Here is a 13,525-nt window from a genome sequence, read left to right as displayed (position 1 = left end):
GGTTACCAGAGGCTGGAGAGGGGGGTGTGGGGAATGGGGAGAGGTTGGTCAAAGAGTACAGTTTCAATTAGATAGGAATAATAAGTTTTAGATGTTGCACAGCATGGTGACTATAGTTAATAATGTATTCTGTATTTCAAAATTACTAAAATAGTAGATTTCAAATGTTCTCACCACAAAAAATGGTACTTACATGAAGGGATGGATATGTTAATTAGTTTGACTTAATTATTTCCCAACATATACATATATCAAAACATCACATTGTGCCCCATAAATATACGATTAATATTTGTCAATGAAAAAAATACAAAATCAGAAACCATTCAGACGAATCTAAGATATGAAGATGTGAAAAAGCCTTATAACTTTCAGGAAACTCACAAAAGAGAAACGTGCTTTTTTACTGATCCCTCACATAACACAGTTATCAAACTTCTCTCTTGCAGTCATCAATCCTATCATAACGCCTGGTCTCTCCTGCTTCTTTTCAAGGAGAGATGCTCCAGATACTTGTAGTTTATCTTTTCCCTGGTTACAGGTACAACATAAAAGAATTTAATGAAAGCAAAGGTAATTTAGAAATTCTCTATTCCATAGGTTATTCAAAATAGCACTGGTAGAAGCAAGAACATTTCTGAAGCAGTAGGATATTTCCTGCTTGTACTGCTTAGGCTCAGCTTCCTCTGCAACATGTCCAGGGCTTGGTCTTTATGTGGCCTCCTTCTGGACCAGACAGGGACCTAGACATGATTGTGAGGCAACTTCTTTCTGGCTTCTGGTTACTGTGAGATTGATGAGCTACGTGCCCCTTCCAACTGGGATAGAGAGCTGCTCTGAGAGAGTTGCTATTAACTTTTTGTTGTTTTCCTTTGCTTTTCTAATCACAGACGTGTATGATAGGAGTTAGTACTAGAAAGAAATAGATGAGGCCAGCCATGGTTGCTCATGCCTGTAATCCCAGCATTTTGGGAGACTGACGCAGGAGGATCGTTTGAGCTCAGGGGTTCAAGACCAGACTGGGCAACATAGCAAGATCCTATCTCTACAAAAAATACAAAAATTAGCCTGGCATGGTATGCATGCCTGTGGTCCCAGCTAGTTGGAAGGCTGAGGTGGGAGGAATGCTTGAGCCTGGGAAGTTGAGCCTATAGTGAGTTGTGATTGTGCCACTGCACTCCAGCCCAGGAGAGAGAATGAGACTCTGCCCCCAACCCAAAAAAAAAACGAGACAGTAGCAAGTTCTGTCATTGTAAACAAAAAATTTAAAAAAAGAAAAAAGAAAAATTGTTTCTAAGAGAGATGTAAATAAATAAATAAGAAAGAAAAGAAATAGATGGGAGACAGGAAACCTTGGACCCTGGATGATCTAGAGCCAGAACTCCTGGCAATGCCTTTTCTCTGCCTCAGTGATATATTTTACACTACCTTAAAGCAGCAGCAGGCCAGGCGGAGTGGCTCACACCTTAATCCCAGCACTTTGGGAGGTCGAGGCGGGTGGATCACAAGGTCAAGAGATCGAGACCATCCTGGCCAACATAGTGAAACCCCGTCTCTACCGAAAATACAAAAATTAGCTGGGCGTGGTGGCGGGCGCCTGTAGTCCCAGCTACTCGGGAGGATGAGGCAGGGGAATTGCTTGAACCCCGGAGGCGGAGGTTGCAGTGAGCTGAGTTCGTGCCACTGCACTCCAGTCTGGGCGACAGAGCGATACTCCATCTCAAAAAAAAAAAAAAAAAAAAAAAAAAAAAAAGCGGCAGCTAAGTTGATACAGTGAAGAGAGAAAAAAACACATGATTAGTTTAACATGATTAGTTTTCCTTCCATTTTTCTAAGCCATATACTTTGGGATGGACTGTTCATTCCTTCAATCATTTTCAACTATTTTACTCTGAGGATTTACCAAAAGGGAAAAATAATCTCAGTGGCTTTTTAAGAATTTCCCTAGGTGAATGTAGAGTCAGGGACAATTGCATAGTTATGTCCCCCTCAATAATTTTATATAGGTAAAATCAAAATACAATGAGTATCAAGTGACAAAATGAATAAAAAGGCAACATGCAAGTTTGCAAGGTGTATCTGAATGAAAAAGGGTAGACCTGTCTGTTTTGCCTTGAGAAATAGGGTAGAGGGGCAGAGAGAGGGAAAAAAGTGAGGTTAAGGGCTAATTTTACGTATGAATCTTAGGTGTTTTAGCACTAGCTTTTGTTTTTTGTTTTCTGTTTTTGTTTTGGTTTTTGTTTTTTTGAGACAGAGTTTTGCTCTTGTTGCCCAAGCTGGAGTGCAATGGCACGATCTCGACTCACTGCAACCTCTGCCTCCCGAGTTCAAGTGATTCTCCTGCCTCAGCCTCTGGTGTAGCTGGGATTACGGGCATGCACCACCACGCCCAGCTAATTTTGTATTTTTAGTAGAGACGGGGTTTCTCCGTGTTGGTCAGGCTGGTCTCAAACTCCTGACCTCACGTGATCTGCCCGCCTTGACCTCCCAAAGTGCTGGGATTACAGGCGTGAACCACTGTGCCCTGCCAGCACTAGCTTTTAAAAAACAACTGTTTTCGCTCCCACTAACTCCTTCCCTGGTTCTCTATACACCCACAATTAACGAATGATCTATTGATAGCTAGAGTCTGATCCTGAACACTGCCATAATCCAGGAAGAACTCTGTATAATCATTATGTCTCTACTTTCTCTCTTCATGTTCACTTCTACCAATTGAAATCAGATTCCTTTTTTTTTTTTTTTTTTTGAGATGAAGTCTCGCTCTGTCACCCAGGCTTGAGTGCAGTGGCGCGATCTAAGCTCACTGCAACCTCCGCCTCCTGGGTTCGTGTGATTCTCCCGCCTCAGCCTCCTGAATAGCTTAGATTACAGGCACACGCCACCACAGCTGGCTAATTTTTGTATATTTAGTAGACACGGGGTTTCACCATGTTGGCCAGGCTGGTCTCGAACTCCTGACCTCAGGTGATCTGCCTGCCTTGGCCTCCCAAAGTGCTGGGATTTCAGGCGTGAGCCATTGCACTCAGCCTTGAAATCAGGTTTCTGTTCATGCTACTCCACTGAAACTGTCCTGGAAACATAAAAATTCTCAAGGTATTAAATTTCATGGTCACTTGCTGACTCTAATTTCCCCATTCTCTCTGGCATTTGGCATTGTTGGCAATTCCCATGTTCTTAGCACTCTGTCACCTTGGACTTCTGTGATAATCTCTCTAGCCTTGATATCCATCAACTCTTCTCAGTTCCCACTGCTGTTGCTATAGTTTAAGTCTTCATTGTTTCTTGTTTGGACCATTCAATAATGTCCTACTAGTTACACTGTCACCAGAGTTATACAGCGACATCCAATCCTCTACTGTCAAAGTCTCCCTCTCTCTCTCTTTCTCTCTCTCTTCCTCCCTCCCCTCCCCTCCGCTCCCATCACCCTCCTCTCCTCTTCTTTCCTTTTTTGTTTCTTTTTTGCTAAAGGGCATTAAATATTTGCTTTTTTCGCTATTAAATATTTTTTGCTTTTCTTATTGTTTTTAATTAACATATAATAATTGTACATATTTATGGAGGGACAGTGTGATATTTTGATACATATATACAATGTGTAATGAACAAATCAGGGTAATTAGCATGTTTCTCACTTCAAAAGTTTATCACTTTCTTGTGTTTGGAACATTCAAAATCTGCTCTTCTAGCTACTTGAAAATATATAATAAATTGTTGTTAAATATAGTCACCCTATAGCGCTATAGAACCCTAGAACTTATTCCTCCTATTTAGCTATACTTTTGTATCTGTTTAAACAACCGTTGGATAACTCCTCTCCCCCAACCCTCACATCTAGTAGCTACTATTCTATTCTCAAAGTCATTTTTCTAAGGCATAATTCTATTCATGTTCTTCAGGGAGTAAACCTGAAATGACTACCCATTGCTCCCAGCATAAAGCCCAAACTTCATAGCCTGTCACACAAAGTACCTGCCTACCACTCCAGCCTCGTAAGTTGCTTCTTATATACTACACCACAGCAAACTGATACACTTATTTATAGATGATGCTCTTTCATTCCTCTGTGTCTTTGGTCCTTTTTTCTGGTCTGAAATGTTCTTGTTCTCCTTTGCCTGCTTGGTGAACACTCACTAATCTTTCAAGATTCTGTCTATGCCATTTCCTTTGTGAAGCCTTTCTGACTACTACACACACCATTAGAATTGACCTCTCCCTCATTCTGTGCCCTACAGTACCCTGTAAATGCTTCTGTTTTATTACCTACTTTACAATTTATTCATTCAATATTTTGTTTTTTCTCTTTGAGACTCTAAGCTGCTCAAGGATATGGACTGTTCTTAGGTATTCTTATATCCCCAATACTCCTGGTGTATAACTTTCATTAAAGATTTATTTTCTCCCTCTACAATTCAATGGCCTTTAGGATATTCACAAATTTGTGCAAACATCCCACAATCACAGAAGATTTTTCATTACCCAAAAAATAAATCCTGTACCCCTTAGTCATCATCTTCCCAATTCCCCCATACCTCCCAGGCCTAGGTAACCAGTAATCGACTTTCAGTCTCTGTGTATTTGCTTATTATGGACATTTCATACCTAGGAAGTCACATGATATGTAGCCATTTGTGTCTACCTTCTTTTGCTTAGCGTGTATTCAAGGTTATCCATATCATACTTCGTTTGTTGTTTTTGCTGAGTATTCCATTGTATGGATATAGCACAGTTTGTTGATCTGTTCATCAGTTGTTGGACATTTGGGCTAGTTCCAGTTTTTGTCTATTATGAATAATGCTACCATTTATGGGTAAGTTTTCGTATGGAAACATGTTTTCAGTTCTCTTGGATATATACCTAGGAATGGAACTATTAGATCATATAGTAACTTTATGTTTAACCTTTTGAGGAATTGCCAGACCGTTTTCCAAAGCATTGCAACATTTTAAAAAAATTGAGATGAAATCCATATAACACAAAATTACCCGTTTTAAAGTGTGCAATTAAGTGACATTTAGTGCATTCCCAGTGTTGTACAGCCATTGCCTTTCTACAGTTTCAAAACTTCACCATCCTGGAAGTACACTCTGTACCCATTAGGTAGTCACTGCCCATTCTCCCCTCTGCCGTCTCCTAACCCAGTAATCTGCTTCCCATCTCTATGAATTTGCCTATTTAAGATATTTCATAAAATAAGAATCATAAAATATGCAGCCTTTTGTCTCGCTTCTTTCATGTAGCACAACTGTTTTTGAGGTTCGTCCAAGTTGTAACACCTATCAGTACTTCATTTTTTACGGCTGAGTAATATTCCATTTATGTATATTCCAATGTATATACCATGATTTGTTTATTTACTCATTTGTTGGTCAATATTTGGGTTGTTTCCACCTTTAAGCTATAATGAATAATGCTTCTATAAATATTTGTGTACAAATTTCTGTGTGAACATTATGTCTTCATTTCTCTTGGTTATATACCTAGTAGTGAAATTAATAGGTCACATTGTATAGGTTGATGCAAAAGTAATTATGGTTTTCTCCATTACTTTTTTTTTTTTTGAGATGAAGTCTCGCTGTGTCACCCAGGCTGGAGTGCAGTGGCGTGATCTCGGCTCACTGCAAGCTCTGCCTCCTGGGTTCACGCCATTCTCCTGCCTCAGCCTCCCGAGTAGCTGGGACTACAGGTGCCCACCACCACGCCTGGCTAATTTTTTGTATTTTTAGTAGAGACGGGGTTTCACCTTGTTAGCGAGGATGGTCTTGATCTCCTGACCTCGTGATCCACCCGCTTTGGCCTCCCAAAGTGCTGGGATTACAGGCGTGAGCTACCGCGCCCGGCCTCTCCATTACTTTTAATGCCAAAACCGCAATTTCTTTTGTACCAACTTAATAAATCTATATTTCACGTTTTAAGGAACTGCCACACTGTTTTCCACAGTGACTATACCATTTTATATTCCCACCAGCAATGTGTGAATGTTCCTGTTACTCCACATCCTTCCAAAATTTGTTAATTTACTGTTGTTTTTTGTTTGTTTGTTTGTTTTTGTTTGGTTTCTTTTTGAGATGGAGTCTCGCTCTGTTGCCTGGGCTGCAGTGCAGTGGCACGATCTCGGCTCACTGTAACCTCTGCCTCTGGGGTTCAAGCGATTCTCCTGCCTTAGCCTCCTAAGTAGCTGGGACTACAGGTGTGCACCACTATGCCCAGCTAATTTCTGTATTTTTAGTAGAGATGGGGTTTCACCATGTTGGTTGGCCAGGATGGTCTTGATCTCTTGACCTTGTGATCCGCCTGCCTCAGCCTCCCGAAGTGCTGGGATTACAGGCATAAGCCACCTTGCCCGGCCGATAATTTGCTGTTTTTTGATTATAACCATCTTAGTGGGTGTGATGTGATAACTCATTGTGCTTTTTGCTTTCATTTCCCTAATGACCAATGATGTTAAATATCTTTCATGTGCTTGGTCATTTGTTCATCTTCTTCGGGAAAATGTCTATCCAATTTCTTTGCCCATTTTTAAATTGGGTTGTCATTTTGTTGATAAGTTGTAAGGTTCTTTGTATACTCTGAATACTGAATTCTCATCAGATATATGAGTTGCAAAAATTTTCTCTCATTCTATGGGTTGTTGTTTCAGTTTCTTGATGATATCCTCCAAAGCAGAAGAGTTTTTAGTTTTGATATCCACTTTGGTTGCTTTTGGTGGCATATCTAGGAAATCATTGCTTAATCCAAAGTTAGGAAGATTTATGCCTATGTTTTCTTCTAAGAGTTTTAAATCTTTAGCTATATGTGTAGGTCTTTGATCCATTTTGAATTAATTTGTGTATATGAGGTGGGGGTAAAAATTCATTTTTTTTTTTTTTTTTTTTTTTTTTTTTTTTTGAGACGGAGTCTCGCTCTGTCGCCCAGGCTGGAGTGCAGTGGCGCAATCTCGGCTCACTGCAAGCTCTGCCTCCCTGGTTCATGTCATTCTCCTGCCTCAGCCTCCCAAGTAGCTGGGACTACAGGCAGCCGCCACTACGCCCGGCTAATTTTTTTTTTATTTTTTAGTAGAGACGGGGTTTCACCATGTTAGCCAGGATGGTCTCGATCTCCTGACCTCGTGATTCGCCCGCCTCGGCCTCCCAAAGTGCTGGGATTACAGGCGTGAGCCACCGCGCCCGGCCTAAGCCTGTGGAATTTTGTCAAATGCTTTTACTAGATTAGAATGATCATGTGATCTTTGTCTTTTATTCTATTCATGTGATTGTTACATTGCTGAATTTATGGATGGTAAACCAATCTTACGTTTCCGGGTAAAACCCAAATATTTCTTTTTTTTTTCTTTTTTTCTGACAGGGAATTGAACCTGGGCTGTAGCAGTGAGAGTGCTGAATTCTAACCACTAGACAACCAGGGCCCAAATACATATTTCTTAAATTGAATTTATCATGAGCACATTATATGAGGATTGGATAAAAAGTAACTCAAAAAATTGCCAAAGAAACAAGATGGAAAATAACTTTCATTTTCAGATAGTAACTATTTAGGAAACATTGAAACTTTGGAAGTGAAATCATTATTGTGTAAATATTTTAAAAGAACATGTTTATAGATCTTTCACACTCTTTGAGTCCTATATTTTTCCTTTAAAGTCTTGGAACTAGACCTTTATGATATTCCAAATTTAATAACACTTAACAACTTGCCCTAAATATCCCTACTTTATAACAATTACTGTGGTGGTTTTCTCATAGATTTGTTTTCTCCCCATCCCCCACACCTTTCCCAAGTATTATCCCAAGTGAGACTATCATTATCATCTATTCTTCTTATTGGACATTTTAAAGTACCTGTACAAAAATGGCGTTAGTTAGGGATATAGTAAAGTTACTTCTAATCTTTTAATTGGCTTCTGCCCTTGGCACTGTTCGAGCAAAGAGAAAAGATCCTCATAGAGAACTCTAAGGACAAAAAAAAACTTACTTTCAATTGTGACCCCCAAAATTATCAATATCTCTATTAACAGAGACAAGGGGTTCATCTCTTAAGCAGCTCCTCTTTACTGTAACACAGGCAGAAACTAGGTGGTTGGCCCAAGAGCTCCTCTTCTCAGGGCTGTGGTGGGGGCAGGAGTCAGTTGCTAAGCAACCATTTCCTTACTCTTGGGCCAATGGGCTGCCAGGGATTTCCTTTCAAGCCAGAATGAAGGCAGCTGCTGAAGAATGTAGGCTGTGGAAAGGATCCACTGCTATTCCTCTGGCTGAAGATAAGGGGCTAGAAATTAGGGGTGGCTCTCTAACACGCAAGGCAGGGACCAGAAGTCCAACTCGTACATGTCCACACGTTCAACTGTGTTCAGGGGTGCTGGAAGTTCTTCTATGTTGCCTCTAGAGGTACAAACTACACTTATGTAAAGACAAAATTAAGGTACATGAACTGCTCTGACATCATCCTGTAAGCTGATATCTCTAGGCTATGGTGGAAAAGAAACAATGGGCCAAGTCTGCTTTGTTCCCAATCTGGATGAAAATCTTTATCCTCTTTTCCAGTTAGAAACTGCTGAGGATTTAGTGGAACAAAGGCAAACAAAGACTGTTTAACAATGTCTTTACATACCTCAAATAATACAGACATTTCACAAGTGGTACCTTCAAAGCTATGAGAAATCAAAGTGAATATTTAGGGAAAACATATAAATATTAAAAATATCCAAGGCACAGAGCTAGTTGAGAAATTATGCCTACAAAAAATATCCAACTTTTACAGCCTGTCCAGGTCATTACTTCAGAAATAGACATTTTATTGTTTTGAATTTACAGTTTTACTCCTTTTATTAGTTTCCCATTGCTGTGATAACAAATTACCACAAACATAATGGGTTAAAACAACAGGAATTTATTCTCTCATAGTTCTAGAGACCAGAATTCCAAAAGGATGCTTACGGGGCTAAAATCAAAGACAAGGCTAGCTCCTTCTGGAGGCTCCAGGGAAGAATCTATTCTTGGCCTGGAATTTTTCAGCTTCTAAGTGGCTGCCAGCATTCCTTGATTTGTGGCCACATCATTTCAATCTCTGCTCAGTCATCACTTGCCTTGTGTAGTTTAATCTCCCTTTGTGCCCCTCTTATAAAGATACTTGTGATTACATTTAGGGCCCACCAACATGATCCAAAACAATCTCTCTCTCTCTCAAGATCCTTAATGTTGGCTGGGCATGGCAGCTCACACTTGTAATACCAGCACTTTGGGAGCCTAAGGCAGGTGGATTACTTGAGGCCAGGAGTTCGAGACCAGGCTGACCAACATGGCGAAACCCCGTGTCTACTAAAAATACAAAAATTAGCTGGGTGTGGTGGTGTGCGCCTGTAGTCTCAGGTACTCAGGAGGCTGAGGCATGAGAAGTGCTTGAATCCTGGGGCCAGGGGCCGGGGGGGTGGAGCTTGCAGTGAGCAGAGATTGTGCCACTGCAATGCAGCCTGAGCAACAGAGTGAGACTCCATCTCAAAACAACAACAACAAACCCAAACTGCTTTATAGGAAAATCAATGAGCAATGAAGGCATATAAGGGGAAACAGGGCAAAGGTCAGGTGGGGTCAGAGTCAGGGAAGGCTTTGCTAGGGAGTGATGTTTAAGCTGAAATATGAAGAACGAGAGTGAGTCAGCTAAACAAATCATGTCCCAGGTGTTGCAATGAACATATTAAAAGGCTATGTGGGCCGGGTGCCGTGGTTCATGCCTGTAATCCCAGCAGTTTGGGAGGCCGAGGCAGGTGGATCATCTGAGGTCAGGAGTTCAAGACCAGCCTGGCCAACATGGTGAAATCCCGTCTCTACTAAAAAATACAAAAATTAGCCAGGTGTAGATGCCTGTAATCTCAGCTACTCGGGAGGCTGAGGCAGGAGAATTGCTTGAACCTGGGAGGCAGAGGTTGCAGTGAGCCAAGATCGTGCCATTGCATTCCAGCCTGGGCAACAAGAGTGAAACTCCGTCTCAAAAAAAAAAAAAAAAAAAAAAAAAAATGGCTATATGGTGTTCCAGAACATGAAATGATGCTCTGGGGGCTGGAATCAGAGACTGAGGAATGGGGGTGGCAGTGGAGCATAGTATAAAATAAGGCTGGGTTAGTAGGTGATAGTCACTCCATTCTTAATAATTTGTTATAAAAAGACTGTATTAGCCTGTATGCAACAAAATAACATAGACTGGGTGACTTTACACGGCAGAAATTAATTTTCTCAGTTCTGATGGCTAGAAATCTGAGACCAGGTTCTGGTGAGGGCCTTCTTCCTGCTTGCAGATGGCTACCTTCTTGCTGTGTCCTCATATAGCAGGGAAAGGGGGTGGGAGGAGAGGGCGAAAGAGATCTCCCTCTGCTTATAAGGCCTCAGTCCTATTAACCTCATTCACCCTTATGACCTCATTTAACCTTAATTACTTCCTAAAGACCTAATCTCCACATTTAGTCACATTGAAGATTAGGGCTTCAACACATGAATTTTGGGTGCACATAAGTCAGTCCATAGTAAAGACCATCAGAAAGTCAGTCACTGAATGACTTACAGAAGTGAGAAGACGTGATCACTTCTGACAAGGTATCACTAGATGCCGTCTAGACAATGGACAGAAGAGGTGCAACAGTGGGCATGAAGGCCACTTAGGAAGTCTTTGCAATAGTTTCCAGTTAAATTCAGACTAAGTTTACTGCAATGCTATTGGAAAGTAGTGATTCCAGACTTATACAGACTGCTCAATAAAATTGTGTAGGTATAGCAACCGATTCGATATGAGAGTGAAGTTATAAGAGGTACCAGGGATGGTGCTTAGGTTTCCAGATTTTTCAACTAAACGGGTAATGGAGCCATTCAAAGAGATGGGGAAAACTGGGAGAAGGAGCATGAATTCAGTTTGCTACACGGCACATTTCAGGTACTTTAGGGATGTTAAATATTTAACAGTTTTGAATGATAATGGTATTTTGTCAGAGTGATTAATAATAAATGCTGAAACAAATGCCCTCTACATACTTTTAATGTGCTTTCACACAATAAAAGTTCCAGTTCTTTGAGCTGACATGAGAAAAGAGATAATCAATAGTGTAATGTTCCTAAGAAAGCACATGTGGAAGGACTGGCTGGAGGCTGGAGTGCAAACAGCTTCTCTGCTGAAGGGAAGGTGTCTAGTATGATGTACTTTTCTTACCTTTCACATTTCTACATAAGAAGTCAATATCTTTTCTACAAAATCTGTAACTGTTCCCATATTGCTTAATATTAACATTGCTATTTGCCACCTTACCCATCCTATGAAATGTTTTTCTTTTCTTCCTCACCTTTCTTTCAAAATCTATTGCATTATCAGGTTTTATTTATTCTTCCCTGGTAATGTCTCTAATCAAAGATCTCTTTCTATTTCTAGTGCCAATAAATAAGTACATATTTTTATTACTAGCTCAAATGTCACCTCCTTCTTGAAGACTTCTTTATTTATCCCCTATCTATTTTTTTCATATTTCAGAGCATTAAAAGAAAAACAGGCTGGGCACGGTGGCTCATGCCTGTAATCCCAGCACTTTGGGATCACTTGAGGTCAGGAGTTCAAAACCAGCCTGGCCAACATGGTGAAACTCCATGTTTACTAAAAAATTAGCCAGGCATGGTGGCGCATGCCTGTAATCTCAGCTACTCCAGAGGCTGAGGCAGGAGAATTGCTTGAACCTGGCAGAAAGAGGTTGCAGTGAGCTGAGATGGAGCCATTGCCCTCCAGCTGGGTGACAAGAGTGAAACTCTGCCTCAAAAAAAAAAAAAAAAGACAAAACAAAAATTACCTTACCATGTTGTGAATCACCCTTATGAGAGTGTCCTACCAGTAAAAATATTCCATTCCTTACAATTGTTTTTGGGGCCTCCCCCTTTCTTCCTTTTCTCTTCTATTATTTTTTAAAAATATGTTCCAAATAATTATTTGCCCAATATATATAACAAGTACCCAAACTGCCAAACAAATGTGGATTTACCACATCCACTCAATTAGCCTTGAAGATGATCTGATACACAGAAACACAACAAATTTGGGGGGAGGGTACCAAACTTCTAAATTATAGGTCACCCTACTCATGCGGTGGACTTCAGTGAAACTGGATTTTCAGAACCCGCCAGGTTAGTATTATCCAGAATCAAGCCAGCTTTTTGGACCTGCGTCTTAACGTTAAGCAATTGGTAGAATAAAGTAAGACCACTTGGCTCTGGTTAACAGGCACCTGGATTTGTTTTGACGTAAAACGTGTTTCCAATATAATATTTTGGTTTATTGGTTTATTTTAAGAACCAACTTCTTGGTTCTTAAAACTGTCTTGAGTATCCCAGTCTACATTTGTTCTTTCTAAACTTCACCAAATTCCAATGAAATTTGTAATTTTCACTACAGGTTTGAAGAGCCAACTGCATACGGTGTGGAACCATTTCCCAATACTTTCATTTCTTTTGGTCTTTTTTAGTTGCCCACCCTGAGGAAAGCATCAGATTACCTGGTAAAAATCCTCCTCAACAGGGCAGTTGGAGTGAGCACCGACAATTCGTGTTGACCCTCGGTCTCCTCCCACTTCAACATCCTCCAAGTCCCTGAGGCGGCTTTCCGCTAGCTCGCCAGTCACTTGGCGCACCTAGCTCTACCGGCCACGCCCTCAAGACTTCCAAGAGGCCAGCGGGTAAGCGCGGTCCACCTCCCTCTTCCACTAGGCGTCGGCTTCACGCCCGGCCCCAGTCTCGAGGCCAGCTCCAGCCCCCTCGACCCTGGCTCCGCCCCCTCGCTCCCTGGCTCCGCCCTCTCCAGCTCCCTAACGTCCTCGGCGTCGAGCCCGAGCCTGCGCCTGCGCGTGCGCCCTGGGGCCCAAGTTGGGGCGCGCCGTGGCTAGAACACGGAGAGCGGCGGGCAGTGCAGCCAATGGGAGGTGGCGCTGCCTAGCGGCTGGTAGGCGGTACCTGCGCGGGTGTTAGGTTAGCGCGAGGCGTGACCTAGTTGACAGGCTCTGAGGTGCTGCTGTGGCGGCGTCCGCGGGGCTGAGGCGGGTGGGAGCCGGAGCCGAGCGCGGGCTGAGGGAGGAGGGCGGCGACTGGAGAGCGGCGAGCGGCGAGCAGCGCAGGACGCAGAGCCTCTTTCACTTTTTCCCTGCTGAGTGCCCCCTCCCACCCCTCCCACTCCACACACACCCTGTTTGCCCGTGAGCCTGGGGAACTTGCAGCTTAAAGCCAGCCACCCCCACGGCAACATGTACCCCAGCAACAAGAAGAAAAAGGTGTGGAGAGAGGAGAAAGGTAACCGGCCCGTCGAGTCCTGGGGGTGCGGGCGGTGGGGGTTGGGGTGGGGGCGGGGGTCAGGCTGTGTGTGCCGCGGCGCCCTCCGCCCGAGCTCCCGCCTCGCGCCCTCCCGGCCGGTGCCGCCTCCCTCCCGTGTCCGTGTGTACACACGCGCGTACTCCGGCGTGCACGCGCCTGCCCTGGGCACCTGCAGCTCGCGCACGTGTGGGCGCACGCCCCTCTCT

General features: G+C 42.6%; 2 protein-coding genes across 10 annotated transcripts in view; one reads left to right on the top strand and one right to left on the bottom strand.

Annotated features, from left to right (window-relative positions):
- SEL1L2 (SEL1L2 adaptor subunit of SYVN1 ubiquitin ligase) overlaps positions 1–13,525 on the bottom strand; it is a 165,800-nt gene that overhangs the window by 138,409 nt on the left and 13,866 nt on the right. For 2 of the 3 annotated variants that reach the window (XM_055266153.1, XM_055266154.1), the window contains exon 1: positions 7,972–8,103. The exons of the other annotated variant lie outside the window; for it this stretch is intronic. In XM_055266153.1, the coding sequence (XP_055122128.1) occupies positions 7,972–8,029 (58 nt within the window). In that variant the 5' untranslated portion in view covers positions 8,030–8,103. Of the gene's footprint in view, positions 1–7,971; positions 8,104–13,525 lie in introns of those variants that run through there. 3 annotated transcript variants of the gene reach the window in all.
- The window catches only part of MACROD2 (mono-ADP ribosylhydrolase 2), a 2,104,525-nt gene continuing 2,103,971 nt past the window's right edge, over positions 12,972–13,525 (top strand). For all 7 annotated transcript variants that reach the window (XM_055265233.2, XM_055265231.2, XM_055265236.2 and 4 more), the window contains exon 1: positions 12,972–13,298. In XM_055265233.2, the coding sequence (XP_055121208.2) occupies positions 13,253–13,298 (46 nt within the window). In that variant the 5' untranslated portion in view covers positions 12,972–13,252. The remainder of the gene's footprint in view (positions 13,299–13,525) is intronic.

The sequence above is a fragment of the Symphalangus syndactylus genome, chromosome 24 (assembly GCF_028878055.3).
Source record: "Symphalangus syndactylus isolate Jambi chromosome 24, NHGRI_mSymSyn1-v2.1_pri, whole genome shotgun sequence".
Taxonomy (NCBI): Eukaryota; Metazoa; Chordata; class Mammalia; order Primates; family Hylobatidae; genus Symphalangus; species Symphalangus syndactylus.
This window is presented reverse-complemented; position numbering and strand designations above follow the sequence as displayed.